The 14,681-nt window shown below is 41.8% G+C and overlaps 1 protein-coding gene across 4 annotated transcripts in view; it reads right to left on the bottom strand.

The window, feature by feature from the left end:
- R3HDM2 (R3H domain containing 2) overlaps nucleotides 1-14,681 on the bottom strand; it is a 64,647-nt gene that overhangs the window by 22,299 nt on the left and 27,667 nt on the right. For 3 of the 4 annotated variants that reach the window (XM_066567770.1, XM_066567772.1, XM_066567769.1), the window contains exons 2-11: nucleotides 10,103-10,301; nucleotides 8,681-8,722; nucleotides 7,598-7,684; nucleotides 7,288-7,414; nucleotides 6,384-6,462; nucleotides 5,312-5,371; nucleotides 4,997-5,137; nucleotides 3,857-3,965; nucleotides 2,074-2,169; nucleotides 679-710 (exon numbers count right to left, since the gene is read on the bottom strand). In XM_066567770.1, coding sequence (XP_066423867.1) covers nucleotides 679-710; nucleotides 2,074-2,169; nucleotides 3,857-3,965; nucleotides 4,997-5,137; nucleotides 5,312-5,371; nucleotides 6,384-6,462; nucleotides 7,288-7,414; nucleotides 7,598-7,684; nucleotides 8,681-8,722; nucleotides 10,103-10,270 — 941 coding nt within the window. In that variant the 5' untranslated portion in view covers nucleotides 10,271-10,301. The remainder of the gene's footprint in view (nucleotides 1-678; nucleotides 711-2,073; nucleotides 2,170-3,856; nucleotides 3,966-4,996; nucleotides 5,138-5,311; nucleotides 5,372-6,383; nucleotides 6,463-7,287; nucleotides 7,415-7,597; nucleotides 7,685-8,680; nucleotides 8,723-10,102; nucleotides 10,302-14,681) is intronic. The other variant, XM_066567771.1, reaches the window with a different exon arrangement.

The raw sequence follows: 14,681 nt of genomic DNA on the forward strand, positions 1-14,681 counted from the left end.
GACTGAAAACCGCTGGAATTCCTCCCTGCCATTGCCACCCTCCTTTTGAATTTTAAACAGCCAAAAAGGACTCAAAATTGAAAGAAAACACTTTTAGAAACTCCCCTGGGGCATTCAGCGTGGCATGGCACAAATAAATCACAGGGAAATCCCTGCAAATCTGCCCCTGTCTGTGAGAGCAACAAGAAAAGCATTCTGTGGGGAGTGTGATGAGGGAAAATCAACATTTTAGAGTCTCCCAGGGCAGAATTCACCCTCAGCAGCTCAGATGGAGCCCGAGACACTTCAGTGTCACCATGAAATCACCCAGAACGGATAAGCAGGGATTAGGGACAACCCTGCCTGATCCTGGCACTTTGTAAGGGCAGGGATTTCCTGTCCTTTTGGGGGAAAAAAGAGGTTTGAAAACTGCTGGAATTCCTCAATTCCTCCCTGCCATTCTCACCCTCCTTTTTCATTTTATTTTTGAAAGGAAAAAAAAAAACCTTCAGTGAGTCCTGGAGCAGCCGTGCATGGCATGGCACAAATGAAATCACAGAGAAATCCCTGCAAATCTGCATCTGTGGGGGAGAGCTACAAGAAAAGCATTCTGGGGGGAGGGTGAAGAGGGAAAAGCAGAATTTTATGGCATTTGAAATGATGCCAGGGCATTTGAAATGATGCCAGGGCAGCACTCACCTGCTGTCTGTGAGGAATCCGTTCTGGCCAGACTGGGAGCAGCAGGAACGTGGAGATGGGGAGGGAAAGAAAAAAAGAGACTTCAAAAAAAATGTGGAAAAACCCCAATTCCAGAGGGTGGGGATGGCAAACAGAGGGTGCTGAGGGTGGTGCTGAGCCTCCTGCACAGCAGATCCCTGAGCAGCTCCATCCAGGGAATTTCCTGATCCCTGAGATCTCCCAGTTCCTCCCAGGAAGGACGAAATTCCTTCTAGGAAGGATTAAATTCCTCCTGGGAATACCCAAATTTCTTCTGGGAATGCCCAAATTCCTTCTGGGAATGCCCAAATTCCTCCTGGGAATACCCAAATTCCTCCTGGGAATGCCCAAACTCCTCCTAGGAAGTCCTAAATCCTTTCTAGGAATGCCAAAATCCCTCCTGGGAATGCCCAAATTCCTCCTGGGAGTGCCCAAATTCCTTCTGGGAGTGCCCAAATCCCTTCTGGGAATGCCCAAATTCCTCCTAGGAAGGACTAAATCCCTCCTGGAAATACCAAATTCTTCCTAGGAAGGCCTAAATCCCTTCTAAGAATGCCCAAATTCCTTCTAGGAATGCCCAATTCTATATAGGAATGCCCAAATTCTTCCTGGGAATGCACAATTCCTCCTTGGAGTGCCAAAATCCCTCCTGGAAATGCCCAAATTCCTCCTGGGAAGAAGTAAATCCCTCCTAAGAAGGGCTAAATTCCACCCAGGAATGCACAAATTCCTTCTGGAAATGCCCAAATTCCTCCTGGGAATGCCCAAATTCCTTCTGGAAATGCCCAAATTCCTTCTGGGAATGCCCAAATCCCTCCTAAGAAGGGCTAAATTCCACCCAGGAATGCCCAAATCCCTTCTGGAAATGCCCAAATCCCTTCTGGAAATGCCCAAATTCCTCCTGGGAGTGCCCAAATACCTCCTGGAAATGCCCAAATTCCTTCTGGGAATGCCCAAACTCCTCCTGGAGTGCCCAAATTCCTCCTGGGAGTGCCCAGATTCCTTCTGGGAGTGCCCAGATTCCTTCTGGGAATGCCCAAATCCCTCCTAAGAAGGGCTAAATTCTGCCCAGAAATGCCCAAATTCCTTCTGGAAATGCCCAAATTCCTCCTGGAAATGCCCAAATTCCCTGGAATTTTTGGAAGGAGCAGGCTGGAGGCTGCAGCTGTGGCTCCTCCAGCCCGGAAGCTCGGCCACCTTTGCTGGAATCCAGCGGCACGGCCCCAAAACTCTGAGAAACGTTGGTAGGAAAAAAGCAACATCTGGAATATTGAAGGGGAAACCTTGTGGCCCAAAGCTCCTGGAATAATAATAATGCTGATAACAATGATAATAAATTGGTGAATAATCATGATTTGGTGAAGGATCCCAACTCACCTCTCGTGCAAAGATCCTCTCCCTGACCCGCTGGTATTCCTCCTCCCGCTCCTCGATGGATTTGCTCCTTCTCCCATCCTGCAAGGGGAGTCTGATCTGAAGGGACAAACACAGCTCAGGGGTCAGCAGGAGCAGCCAGCTGCTGGCAATTTTGGGTGGGAATTGTGGATTATCTGTGGATTTGGTGATTTTGGGCACCTGCACCTACCTTGGAGACACCTGAGTGCAAGGATGAAGGTGCCAGAGGTGCCAGAGTGATCATTCCTGGCTGTTCCCAAATAGAAACCACCCTGCCTGAGCTCTGCATGAGGCAGAAATCAGGAATATCACCCTGGTTTGACAGGAAAAATCAGGAATATCACCCTGGTTTCATGGGGAAAAATCGGGAATGTCACCCTGGAAAATCAGGAATATCACCCTGGTTTCATGGGGAAAATATCAGGAATGTCCCCCTGCAAAATCAGGAATATCACCCTGGTTTCATGGGGGAAAATATCAGGAATGTCCCCCTGGAAAATCAGGAATATCACCCTGGTTTCATGGGGGGAAAATCAGGAATATCACCCTGGAAAATCAGGAATATCACCCTGGTTTCATGGAGGAAATATCAGGAATGTCCCCCTGGAAAATCAGGAATATCACCCTGGTTTCATGGGGAAAAATCAGGAATATCACCCTGGAAAATCAGGAATATCACCCTGGTTTCATGGAGGAAATATCAGGAATATCACCCTGGTTCCATGGGGAGAAACAGGAATATTCATAGGGAAAATCAGGAATATCACCCTGGTCCCAGAGGGAAAATCAATCAGGAATATCACCCTGGAAAATCAGGAATATCACCCTGGTTTCATGGGTGAAAATCAGGAATATCACCCTGGAAAATCAGGAATATCACCCTGGTTTCATGGAGGAAATGTCAGGAATGTCACCCTGGTTTCATGGGGGAAATGTCAGGAATATCACCCTGGAAAATCAGGAATGTCACCCTGGTTTCATGGGGGAAATATCAGGAATGTCACCCTGGAAAATCAGGAATATCAGCCTGGTTTCAAAGGAAAATCTAAAAAATTCCCATCAAAAATTCCCAAAAAATTCCCATAAAAAATTCCCATCTAAAAAATTCCCATCTAAAAAATTCCCATCAAAAATTCCAAAAAAAATTCCCATCTAAAAAAAATTCCCATCTAAAATTCCCAAAAAATTCCCAATCTAAAAAATTCCTCCCAGAACAGGCTCAGGAATTTTTTCAGGAATTTTTTCCCTGGATGCCCAGGGAAGCTGTGGCTGCCCCATCCCTGAAATGTCCGAGGCCAGGTTGGGGCAATGATGCTGCTCAATCCATTTGGGATCGTGGAAAATGTCCAGGGATGGAACTGGAGGAGCTTTAAGGGCTTTTCCAAGCCCAATTATTCCATGTTTTTATGGAAATGGGAGCTACAAGACCCTGAGATCCTTGGGAAGGGCATGGCTTGCTGCAAGAGGAGAAAGCAAAACTCAGCTGAGGGATATTCCCAAAGAAACCTTGGAAAAAGGCTCCGCTTTTTAAAACCTGGCCTGGCCTCCAGCTGATTTTGGAAGCAGAGCCATAAAACCCACAGCAATTCTTCACCCATTTCCATAAAATTGGCAAAAAAAAAAAAAAAATCTTTGATGAAATTCAGATGTTGCTGCCTGGGTGGGGTGGGAGCTTCCATGGAATGAAAGGCAGGAGAATTTTGGAGTTTTTCTGCTCTTGGGAGCATTGCCAAGGCTGCAGGTGCCCCCCTGTGCCCTCCCTCACCTGGTTATCGTCCCGGTCCATGCTGGTGTCATCCCTCTTCAGGATGAACCTCTGAGGGAATTCCGCGTTCTTCTCGTCCTTGATGTGCTCAGAGAATCTCTGCTCGGGGCTGCAAGAAAACCAGCCCTTGTTAGGAGGGGAAAAAAAGCAGTTTTAAGGTGAAATTTGGGTGAAATTTCAGCTCCTGTCTCTTCTCCAGGAGCTGTGGAGAGGCAGGGAGGGCTGGAAGGAAAAGGTTCTTCTTTCCTGTCCCCCTTCATTCTGTGATTCTGGTTCTAGAGAGGGATCTTCACCTCCAATGAGGTAAAAAAAAATTATAAATGTGGTGTGGAACCCATCCTGGTACAGAGGATTCCTGGGCTGTGGGGAAGGGAGAGGGGAAAGGGGAAGGAAAAAGGAAAAGGGAAGGGGAAGGAGAAGGGGAAGGGGAAGGGGAACAAGAAGGTGAAGAAGAAGAGGGAAAAGAAGGAGGAAAAGAAGGGGAAGGGAAAGGGAAAAAGGGAATGAGAAAAAGGGAAAGAGGAAGGAAAGGAAAAAGGGGAAGGGGAAGAAGAAGGGAAAGAAGAAGGGGAAGGAGAAGGGAAGGGAAAGAGGGAAAAGGGAAGAGGAAGGAAAAGGAAAATGGAGAAGAAGAAAGGGAAGAAGGAAAAAGGGAAAGGGCTAAAGGGAAAGGGCAAAAGGGGAAGGGCAAAAGGGGAAGGGCAAAAGGGGAAGGGAAAAGGGGAAGGGCAAAAGGGGAAGGGCAAGAAGAAGGGGAAAGAAAAAAGGGAGAAAGGGAAAAAGGGAGAAAGGGAAAAAGGGAAAAAGGGAAGAGAAGGAGAAGGGGAAAAAGAAAGGGGAAAAAGAAAGGGGAAAAAGAAAGGGGAAGGAAGAAAGGGGAAGGAAGAAAGGGGAAGGAGGAAGGGGAAGGAGGAAGGGGAAGGAAGAAAGGGGAAAAGAAAGAAAGGGGAAAGGAAGAAGGGGAAGGAGGAAGGGGAAGGAAGAAAGGGGAAAAGAAAGAAAGGGGAAAGGAAGAAGGGGAAGGAAGAAGGGGGAAGGAAGAAGGGGAAGGAAGAAGGGGAAGGAAGAAAGGGGAAAAGAAAGAAAGGGGAAAGGAAGAAGGGGAAGGAAGCAGGGGAAGGAAGCAGGGAAGGAGCTTACATTCGTGTGTTGCTGGTCTTGTTGATGATCACAGCCTTGCCAGTCTGGTCCACGTTGTGATCCATCCCGAAATACGCGGCCACGCGGTGCAGCAGCATGCGGTGGTACGAGGTCATCTGGGGGAACTTCTTGAACTGATTGCTGGGCACAGGGACAGGGCACAGTCACTTCCACCCCTGCCACGTCAGGGTGTACAGGAGAACATCCTCACCCTGCTCCCCTGGGAGCCCCCAAATTCCCAACTTTCAAATTCCCAAATTCCGAAATCTCCGTTGGGAAATTCCCTTGCTCGGCACAAACTCCATCACCACTTACTTGTTATCACTAATGAACTCCAGAATCTCCTGTTCCAACTTGAGCAGCATCATTCTGTCCCTGTCAGGGATAAAAAGAAAGCTTGAAAAGGTGACTTTAGGGATAGGGGAACAGCATTCCCTGCTGCCAAGCCCTGTCCTGCAGCAGAAAACGTCACAGGAGGAAGAGAGATCTGATTTTACACAGAAATGGGCTAAAAAAACTCCTTGTTTTTCAGATACTCTGAATTGGACACCAGATTTTCCAAATACACTGAATTACACTGCAGATTTTTCAAATACTCTTAATTAAACAGCAGGTTTTTCAAATACTCTGAATTAAACAGCAGATTTTTCAAAGACACTGAATTAAACTGCAGATTTTTCAAATACACTGAATTAAACACAGATTTTTCAAAGACACTGAATTAAACAGCAGATTTTTCAAAGACACTGAATTAAACAGCAGATTTTTCAAAGACACTGAATTAAACACAGATTTTTCAAATACATTGAATTAAACAGCAGATTTTTCAAATACATTGAATTAAACAGCAGATTTTTCAAATACATTGAATTAAACTGCAGATTTTTCAAATACACTGAATTAAACAGCAGATTTTTCAAATACACTGAATTAAACACAGATTTTTCAAAGACACTGAATTAAACACAGATTTTTCAAATACACTGAATTGAACACAGATTTTTTCCAGTTTAAGGTTGTTTTGCTAATAATGCTTGGCTTTGGAAAGCCTCAATCTCTGCTCTGCTGGAAGCTCCAACTTTGCCATTCCCTTGCCAACCTTTCCTCAATCCCACTGATTATTCCCTGTACAGGCTGGCACTTGAAAACCATTTATAGAAAAGAGTTTAAAGCAATTTAAATTCTTTCTTTGCATTCAAACAAATTATTTGTCCTTCTCTCTTCACATCACACACAATTCCACATTTGGAATTGAACAGGATATAAAATTACAGTTGTGCTTTTAGTTTCTGGTAACTCTTGGAATTCCAAAGAGGAAAATACAGAATTATTTGCAGGAATGGACACACAGAGCCCTCAGGGAGTTGTTTTATTGACCATGACCTACCTTGGGTTTTTTTTCAGTGTATTTACTAAAAATTCATGCAAATCTATTCCAGTGGAGTCTGTATATTCCTGGCTGGAATCTGAAAAAAAAAGCAACAATGGAAGCAGAAAAAAAATTAAAAAATCATTGGGATAGCACAGAGAGAAGGAAAAATGGGGGAAAGAAAAAAAAAAGGGGAAAAGGAAAAAAGAGGGGAAGGGGAAAAAGGGGAAAGGAAAAATGGGGAAAGGAAAAAAGGGGGGAAGGAAAAAAGGGGGAAAGGAAAAAAGGGGGAAAGGAAAAAAGGGGGGAAAGGAAAAATGGGGAAAGGAAAAAAGGGGGGAAAGAAAAAAGGGGAGAAGGAAAAAAGGGGGGAAAGGAAAAAAGGGGAGAAGGAAAAAAGGGGGAAAGGAAAAAAGGGGGGGAAAGGAAAAAAGGGGGAAAAGGGAAAAAAGGGGGGAAAGGAAAAAGAGTGAAAGGAAAAAATGGGGAAAGGAATAAAGGGGGAAAGGAAAAAATGGGGAAAGGAAAAAAGGGGGGAAAGGAAAAAAGGGGAAAAGGAAAAAGAGTGAAAGGAATAAAGGAGGAAAAGGAATAAAGGGGGAAAAGGAAAAAGGGATGAGTGTAGGTGAACCTGGAGAAGAGAAGAATCCAGGGAGACCGTGGAGCTCCCTCCAGTGCCTCATTTTTTCTACTAATAAATACTTTACCTATTAAATAAACAAATTTTTCCCACTTTTCTCCAAAAAAAAAACTTTTCCCCAAACCAATTTAAAAAAAACCACTTTAGTTTGTTTTCTAAAAAAAAAAAAACAAAAAACCTTTAAAAATTTTTCTCCCAAAATTGCCCTAAATCAAAACAAAAAAACCAAACACACCCAACCACCTGTCCCACTTCCAGAAGGTTCCCAGAGCAGCACCTGACCTCGAGAGAGCATCTTCCTTGGTGTTTTTTCTTTATTTTTCTCTTTTTCTTCTTTCTCCACCCCATCTTTGGTGGATTTCTCCTCCTCCTTGTCAGAGGGGCAGCTCACGTGCAGCTGGATGATGTCCTGGGGTGAAAAACATAAAGGAGGTTCAGACATTCCCTGAGCAGAAAAGCAGCTCAGGAAGGTCTCAAAAAGCTCTTGTAGGAATTTTTTTGGCTCCCCAAGGCAAAAGAGAGCAAGGCCTGGATAATTTTTGATTTTTTTCTGGGTTTCCAAACTCTCAAATTTGTCTCGTTCTGGGCCTACCTGAGACTCCAGCAGCCCATCCACGAAGGGGCCTGAGGATTCCTCACACACAGCCAAGCTCCTGACCAGTTTAAGCTTTGAGTTAGACTGAAAAAGATGAAAAAAAAGGGGAATAGTTACAAGATCTCAGCTAAAATTCATACTTGAATTCCTGCAGCTGCATTCCCGAGGCACCGGCGCAGCCATTCCCAATTAAATCCCAATTAATCTGCCCAATAAAAGGAATATTCCCCTCAATATACAGATATAGAATGACCTGGAATCCCTGAATAATCCCTGAATAATCAGTTATTTTAATAAGAGGAATATTCCCCACAATATACAGATATAGAATGACCTGAAATCCCTGAACAATTAATTACTTTATTCCTTCAGCCTTTAAAGCATAAAATTCCCAATTAATCTGCCCAATAAGAGGAATATTCCCCTCAATATAAAGATACACAATGACTTGGAATCCCTGAATAATCAGTTATTTTAATAAGAGGAATATTCCCTCAATATAAAGATACACAACTATTTGGAATTCCAGAACAATCAATTATTTTATTCCTATTATTTATTGAAGCATAAAATTCCCAATTAATCTGCCCAATAAAAGGAATATTCCCCTCAATATACAGATATAGAATGACCTGGAATCCCTGAATAATCAGTTATCTTAATAAGAGGAATATTCCCTCAATATACAGATACAGAATGACCTGAAATCCCTGAATAATCAGTTATTTTATTCCTTTTATTTATTGAAGCATAAAATTCCCAATTAAACTGCCTAATAAGAGGGATATTCCCCTCAATATACAGATATAGAATGACCTGAAATCCCTGAACAATTAATTCTTTTATTCCTTCAGCCTTTAAAGCAAATTTTAGCTGGGAAATTCCCCGCCTTAATTCTCCCTGACTTCCAGCCAGAGCAATTCCAGCTTTTATCCTGTTGGAAAGGAGCACATGGAAATCCCTGTCCTGAAGCACCATCTGCTTTTCCAGGGACAGGAAAGGCTCAGGAGCAGCATCCTAAAGCTGGGATCAGGAATTAGAAGGGCCCAAAGGAAATTGGGGTGGCAGCAGAGCTCCTACCTTGGCTCTTTTCCTGGCGTGGCCGTGACTCGACGTTCGCTTCTGCGGAGAGAGAAAAAGGCAAAGATTTAACCTGGGAATTCTCTGCCCTTCCTGGGACATAAAAAGGGATCAGGACAGAGAGGCTGCTGGGGCTGGACCTGGCTGAGAAGTGTTTGAGGAGGTGTCCATGCTGCAAAACAAAAGTGTATTTTATTTGCCATTTGTTAGAGGTGAGGCAGTTGCAGTTTTCTGTACCTCTGCCACAAACCAATCCTCCCTCCAGGAGCTATCTCCTGTTAATTGGTCATTAATTATTAATTATCTTCTGTTACTAGGCCACAATTATGAATTATCTTCTGTTCATGGGCCAATGAGTGTCCCTGCATGGCTGATAAAATTCCATCATCCCACTGGGAGATGCTCTGCCCAGGGGAGGAGCCAAACATTCCTGCCTGGATACAATCTGAGATTTCAAACATTCCTACATGGATACAATCTGAGATTTCAAACATTCCTGCCTGGATACAATCTGAGATTTCAAACATTCCTACATGGATACAATCTGAGATTTCAAACATTCCTACCTGGATACAATCTGAGATTTCAAACATTCCTACCCGGATACAATCTGAGATTTCAAACATTCCTACCTGGATAGAATCTGAGATTTCAAACATTCCTACCTGGATACAATCTGAGATTTCAAACATTCCTACCTGGATACAATCTGAGATTTCAAACATTCCTACGCAGATACAATCTGAGATTTCAAACATTCCTGCCTGGATAGAACCTGAGATTTCAAACATTCCTACCTGACAGGGCAGTGGAATAATTGAATTATTATTTTGAAATATTATATTGGAATTGAAATATTATATTGGAATATTGTATTGAAATGGAAATATTATATTGAAACTGAAATATAATATTGAAATATTGAAATGGAAACATTATACTGAAATTGAAGCATTATATTGAAATATTGAAATGGAAATATTATATTGAAATTGAAATATTATATTGGAATATTGTATTGGAATATTATATTGGAATATTACATTGGAATTGGAATATTACATTGGAATATTGTATTGGAATATTGTATTGGAATATTGTATTGGAATGGAAATGTTATATTGAAACTGAAATATATTGAAATACTGAAATTGAAATATTATATTGAAATTGAAATATTATATTGGAATATTTTATAGGAATATTACATTGGAATTGGAATATTGTACTGGAATATTGTATTGGAATATTACATTGGAATATTGTACTGGAATGGAAATATTTCAGCCTCTCTGGCCAGGAGGGCTCAGTGCAGAGGAAGGGAGCCGCCTGCCCAGCCTGGGCCCCCTGTGGGGCTCTGGGTGCTCTGGGAAGGGATGGGGAGCAGCAGGGGAGGGCTCAGCTCCCCCTGCCCACACTCACCTGGGACTCCTGGCGCACGCTGACCTCCTCCCCGCCATCCTTCTCCACCTCCTCCTTGCTTGGTGACCTGGACACGTATTTGGTTTTGTTCACAGACTCCTCCACCACCTTTTTTTCTGATTCCTTCATAATTTCCAGGGACTCCTGTGCCGTGTTGCTGTTGGACATCTTCAGAGGCCTCCGCCGCAGCGACGGGCACCTGCAGGGACGAGGGACAGCTCAGGGGCTGCGCTGAGCTTCTCTCTGCCCACAAACTCTTCCAGACTCAGGCTGCAATTTCCCTGGAGCCCACCACGTGCACAGATCCCAAATCAAGCCCTCAGATTGTGATGGACAAAAACTCTCCGACAGTTTGGAGTTAGAAAGTGGATGTTTGGATGGTTATTGTGGGATAGCTCCCAAATAACTTTGGCACAGCCCATTCCCAGTATGGATATTGATCTAGTACCAATATCTAAAAACTCTCTAAGATTTTAAAGTTAGAAAGTGGATGTTTATTGTGGGATAACTCCCAAACAACTTTGGTACATCCCATTCCCAATATGGATATTGATCTAGTACCAATATCCAGAAATTCTCTGACAGTTTAGACTTAGAAAGTGGATGCTTATTGTGGGATAATTCCCAAAAACACACTGCAATTCACAGGTGATTTCAGAGTCCTCTTATCTATACAAGTATTGAATACCCAGAACACAAATACCTATTGATAACTTTGGGACATCCCATTCCCAGTATGGATATTGATCTAGTACCAATATCCAAAAACTCTCCAACAGTTTAGAGTTAGAAAGTGGATGTTTATTGTGGGATAACTCCCAAATAACTTTGGTATATCCCATTCCCAACATGGATATTGATTTATGGATTTTGATATCCATAGATATCAATTCAATCCAAGTATTGAATACCCAAAATGCAAATCCATATTCATAACTTTGGTACAGCCCATTCCCACTATGGATATTGATTTATGGATTTTGATATCCAAAATCTATGGATTTTGATATCCATTCAATACAAGTATGGAATACCCAAAATACAAACACTTATTCAAAACTTTGGTACATCCCATTCCCAGTATGGATTTTGATCTAGTACCAATATCCAAAAACTCTCTGACAGTTTAAAGTTAGAAAGTGGATGTTTACTGTGGGATAGCTCCCAAATACACACTGCAATTTACAGGTGATTTCAGAGTCCTCTTATCTGTACAAGTATTGAATACCCAGAACACAAATACCTATTGATAACTTTGGGACATCCCATTCCCAACATGGATATTGATTTATGGATTTTGATATCCATAGATATCAATTCAATCCAAGTATTGAATACCCAAAATGCAAATCCATATTCATAACTTTGGTACAGCCCATTCCCAATATGGGTATTGATCTAGTACCAATATCCAAAAACTCTCTGACAGTTTAAAGTTAGAAAGTGGATGTTTATTCTGGGATAGCTCCCAAATACACACTGCAATTTACAGGTGATTTCAAATCTATATCTATATCTTTTCTATATCTATATAATATACAATCTATATCTTTTATCTATACAAGTATGGAACACCCAAAACACAAATACCTATTGATAACTTTGGGACATCCCATTCCCAATATGGATATTGATCTATGGATTTTGATATCCATAGATATCAATTCAATCCAAGTATTGAATACCCAAAATGCAAATCCATATTCATAACTTTGGTACAGCCCATTCCCAATATGGGTATTGATCTAGTACCAATATCCAAAAACTCTCTGACAGTTTAAAGTTAGAAAGTGGATGTTTATTCTGGGATAGCTCCCAAATACACACTGCAATTTACAGGTGATTTCAAATCTATATCTATATCTTTTCTATATCTATATAATATACAATCTATATCTTTTATCTATACAAGTATGGAACACCCAAAACACAAATACCTATTGATAACTTTGGGACATCCCATTCCCAATATGGATATTGATCTATGGATTTTGATATCCATAGATATCAATTCAATCCAAGTATTGAATACCCAAAATACAAATGCATATTCCTAACTTTGGTACAGCCCATTCCCAATATGGATATTGATCTAGTACCAATATCCAAAAACTCTCTGACAGTTTATAGAGTGAGAAAGTGGATATTTATTGTGGGATAGCTCCCAAATACACACTGCAATTTACAGGTGATTTCAAATCTATATCTATATCTTTTCTATATCTATATAATATATAATCTATATGTACAAGTATGGAATACCCAAAAAACAAACACATATTCAGAACTTTGGTACATCCCATTCCCAATATGGATATTGATTTATGGATTTTGATATCCATAGATATCAATTCAATCCAAGTATTGAATACCCAAAATACAAATGCATATTCCTAACTTTGGTACATCCCATTCCCTGCTTGGTATGGTAATTAGTTCAAAAGCTATTAAGCATGGTAATTAGTTCAAAAGCCATTAAGCATGCGTGGTTTGTTCTTTGAAATGGGGTCCCTTTCATGGGGAGGGATCCCAAAATGAGGAAGTAAATGAAGTCTTCCTCGTTCTGACCTTTCTACCTTTTCAATGCAAATCTGACAAATGAACCCTTGGTAGAACTCCCATTCCCGTCTTCAATTGGTTTCAGAACAGAGCAGCCCTACAATTGTCTGATGTTCCTAAAAGCCATTTATCAGTTTCTATATTCTCCATTAGAAACCCAGCTAACCAAACATTGTGCTGACAAGCAATCAATTATTAATTAACTACTAACTCTTAACTTCATCATGGCCTACCCATTTATTTCAATTAACTCCAATAAAGCTTACCTCTAAATAAAATCTTAGCTCCTCTAAAATCTCCAAATTCCTTCAAGTTTATGTCTCAAGATCAAGCCTGCCCACCCTGGCTGCAGCCCCAGCTCGAGGGCTGGAGCAGGAGCTCCGTGGTTCTCACCAGGATTTTGGAGGCACCAGGGCTGGACAAAGCCCCTGAGGTAGAACAGAGGTGCTGAGGCAGGTGAGTGATGGAGACAGAGACACTGAGGGCAGCTCTAAACCAGCCAACATCACACAGGGGAAATAAATTCCACCAACCACAGCTGTGCTCTGCCCCAAACCAGCACCAAAAATCTGCATTTCCCCAGATCCCAGCCCAGTTCCTTTTGTCATCAGTCAAATCTTTTGTCATCAGTCAAATCTTTTGTGATCAGTCAAATCTTCTGTGATCAGTCAAATCTTGAGTGAGAAAACAGCCTTGAACTCCAAACAGGCTCTGTGAGATAAGACAACCCTGATATCTCCTTCTGGGCAGGACAAGAGGGACTCAAATTACAGATTAAGACAAAAATCCCTGATAAAGTTGAATTTAATTTGATTAGCAAGAAGCTGGCAGCAACTGGAAGCACCTCTGGGTTAGAATGGAGCCTAAACCAGCCAACATCAACCAGGTGAAATAAATTCCACCAACCACAGCTGTGCTCTGCCCCAGGGCCAAACCAGCACCAAAAATCTGCATTTCCCCAGATCCCAGCCCAGGTCTTTTTGTGATCTTTGTAAAAGATTACAAAAATCTTTTGTAATCAGTCAAATCTTCTGTAATCAGTCAAATCTTGAGTGAGAAAACAGCCTTGAACTCCAAACAGGCTCTGTGAGATAAGACAACCCTGATATCTCCTTCTGGACAGGACAAGAGGGACTCAAATTACAGATTAAGATAAAAATCCCTGATAAAGTTGCATTTAAAGTTCCCAACCCAAACCAGTCCAGGATTTCATGATTCTGAGTCTGGGCAAGGATTAAACCAGCTCCACGTGGTTGTGGAGGGATGTGGCACCAGGCAACATCTCTGGAAGAGACAAATTCCCAAAAAAATATAATGGGAGTTGTCCTGGTTTGAATTTTTTTAGGAGCCTAAATCAGAGCAAGGCTCGAACAAAACCCCTCATAGCAGAAAACAGCTGTTGAAAAACTGATTTTTAATTCCTTTGGCAGAATGTGGCTGAAACAAGAGTCAGAACTCACAGAGATTTATCAGCTCCTGCCTCTGATATTCCTGGAGAATTCCCCTTTAATTTGTGGAGCTGCTGAACACAAAATGTGCATTTGACATTTATGAAATTACTGGAATTGGTTTCAGGCAAAGAAAGCAGGAAAATGCAGTGAGCTGCCTCCATTCCATGGATTTTTACATGGAATTTTAATAATTTTTTTAAAGACATGGAGGGGAGGAGGGAAAATGCCAGATCCAGTGGGAAAATAGGACAGGAGTGACACAGGGAGGGAAATATCCCAGAAAATTCATGGGGAAAAGGAAATATCCCAGAAAATTTATGGGGAAAAGGAAATATCCCAGAAAATTTATGGGGGAAAGGAAATATCCCAGAAAATTCATAGGGAAAAGGTGCAGGGAGGGAAATATCCCAGAATATTCATGGGGAAATGGAAATATCCCAGAAAATTCATGGGGAAAAAGGAAATATCCCAGAAAATTCATAGGGAAAAGGTGCAGGGAGGGAAATATCCCAGAAAATTCATGGGGAAAGGTGCAGGGAGGGAAATATCCCAGAAAATTCATAGGGAAA

Source organism: Molothrus aeneus, chromosome 30, assembly GCF_037042795.1.
Source record: "Molothrus aeneus isolate 106 chromosome 30, BPBGC_Maene_1.0, whole genome shotgun sequence".
NCBI lineage: Eukaryota > Metazoa > Chordata > Aves > Passeriformes > Icteridae > Molothrus > Molothrus aeneus.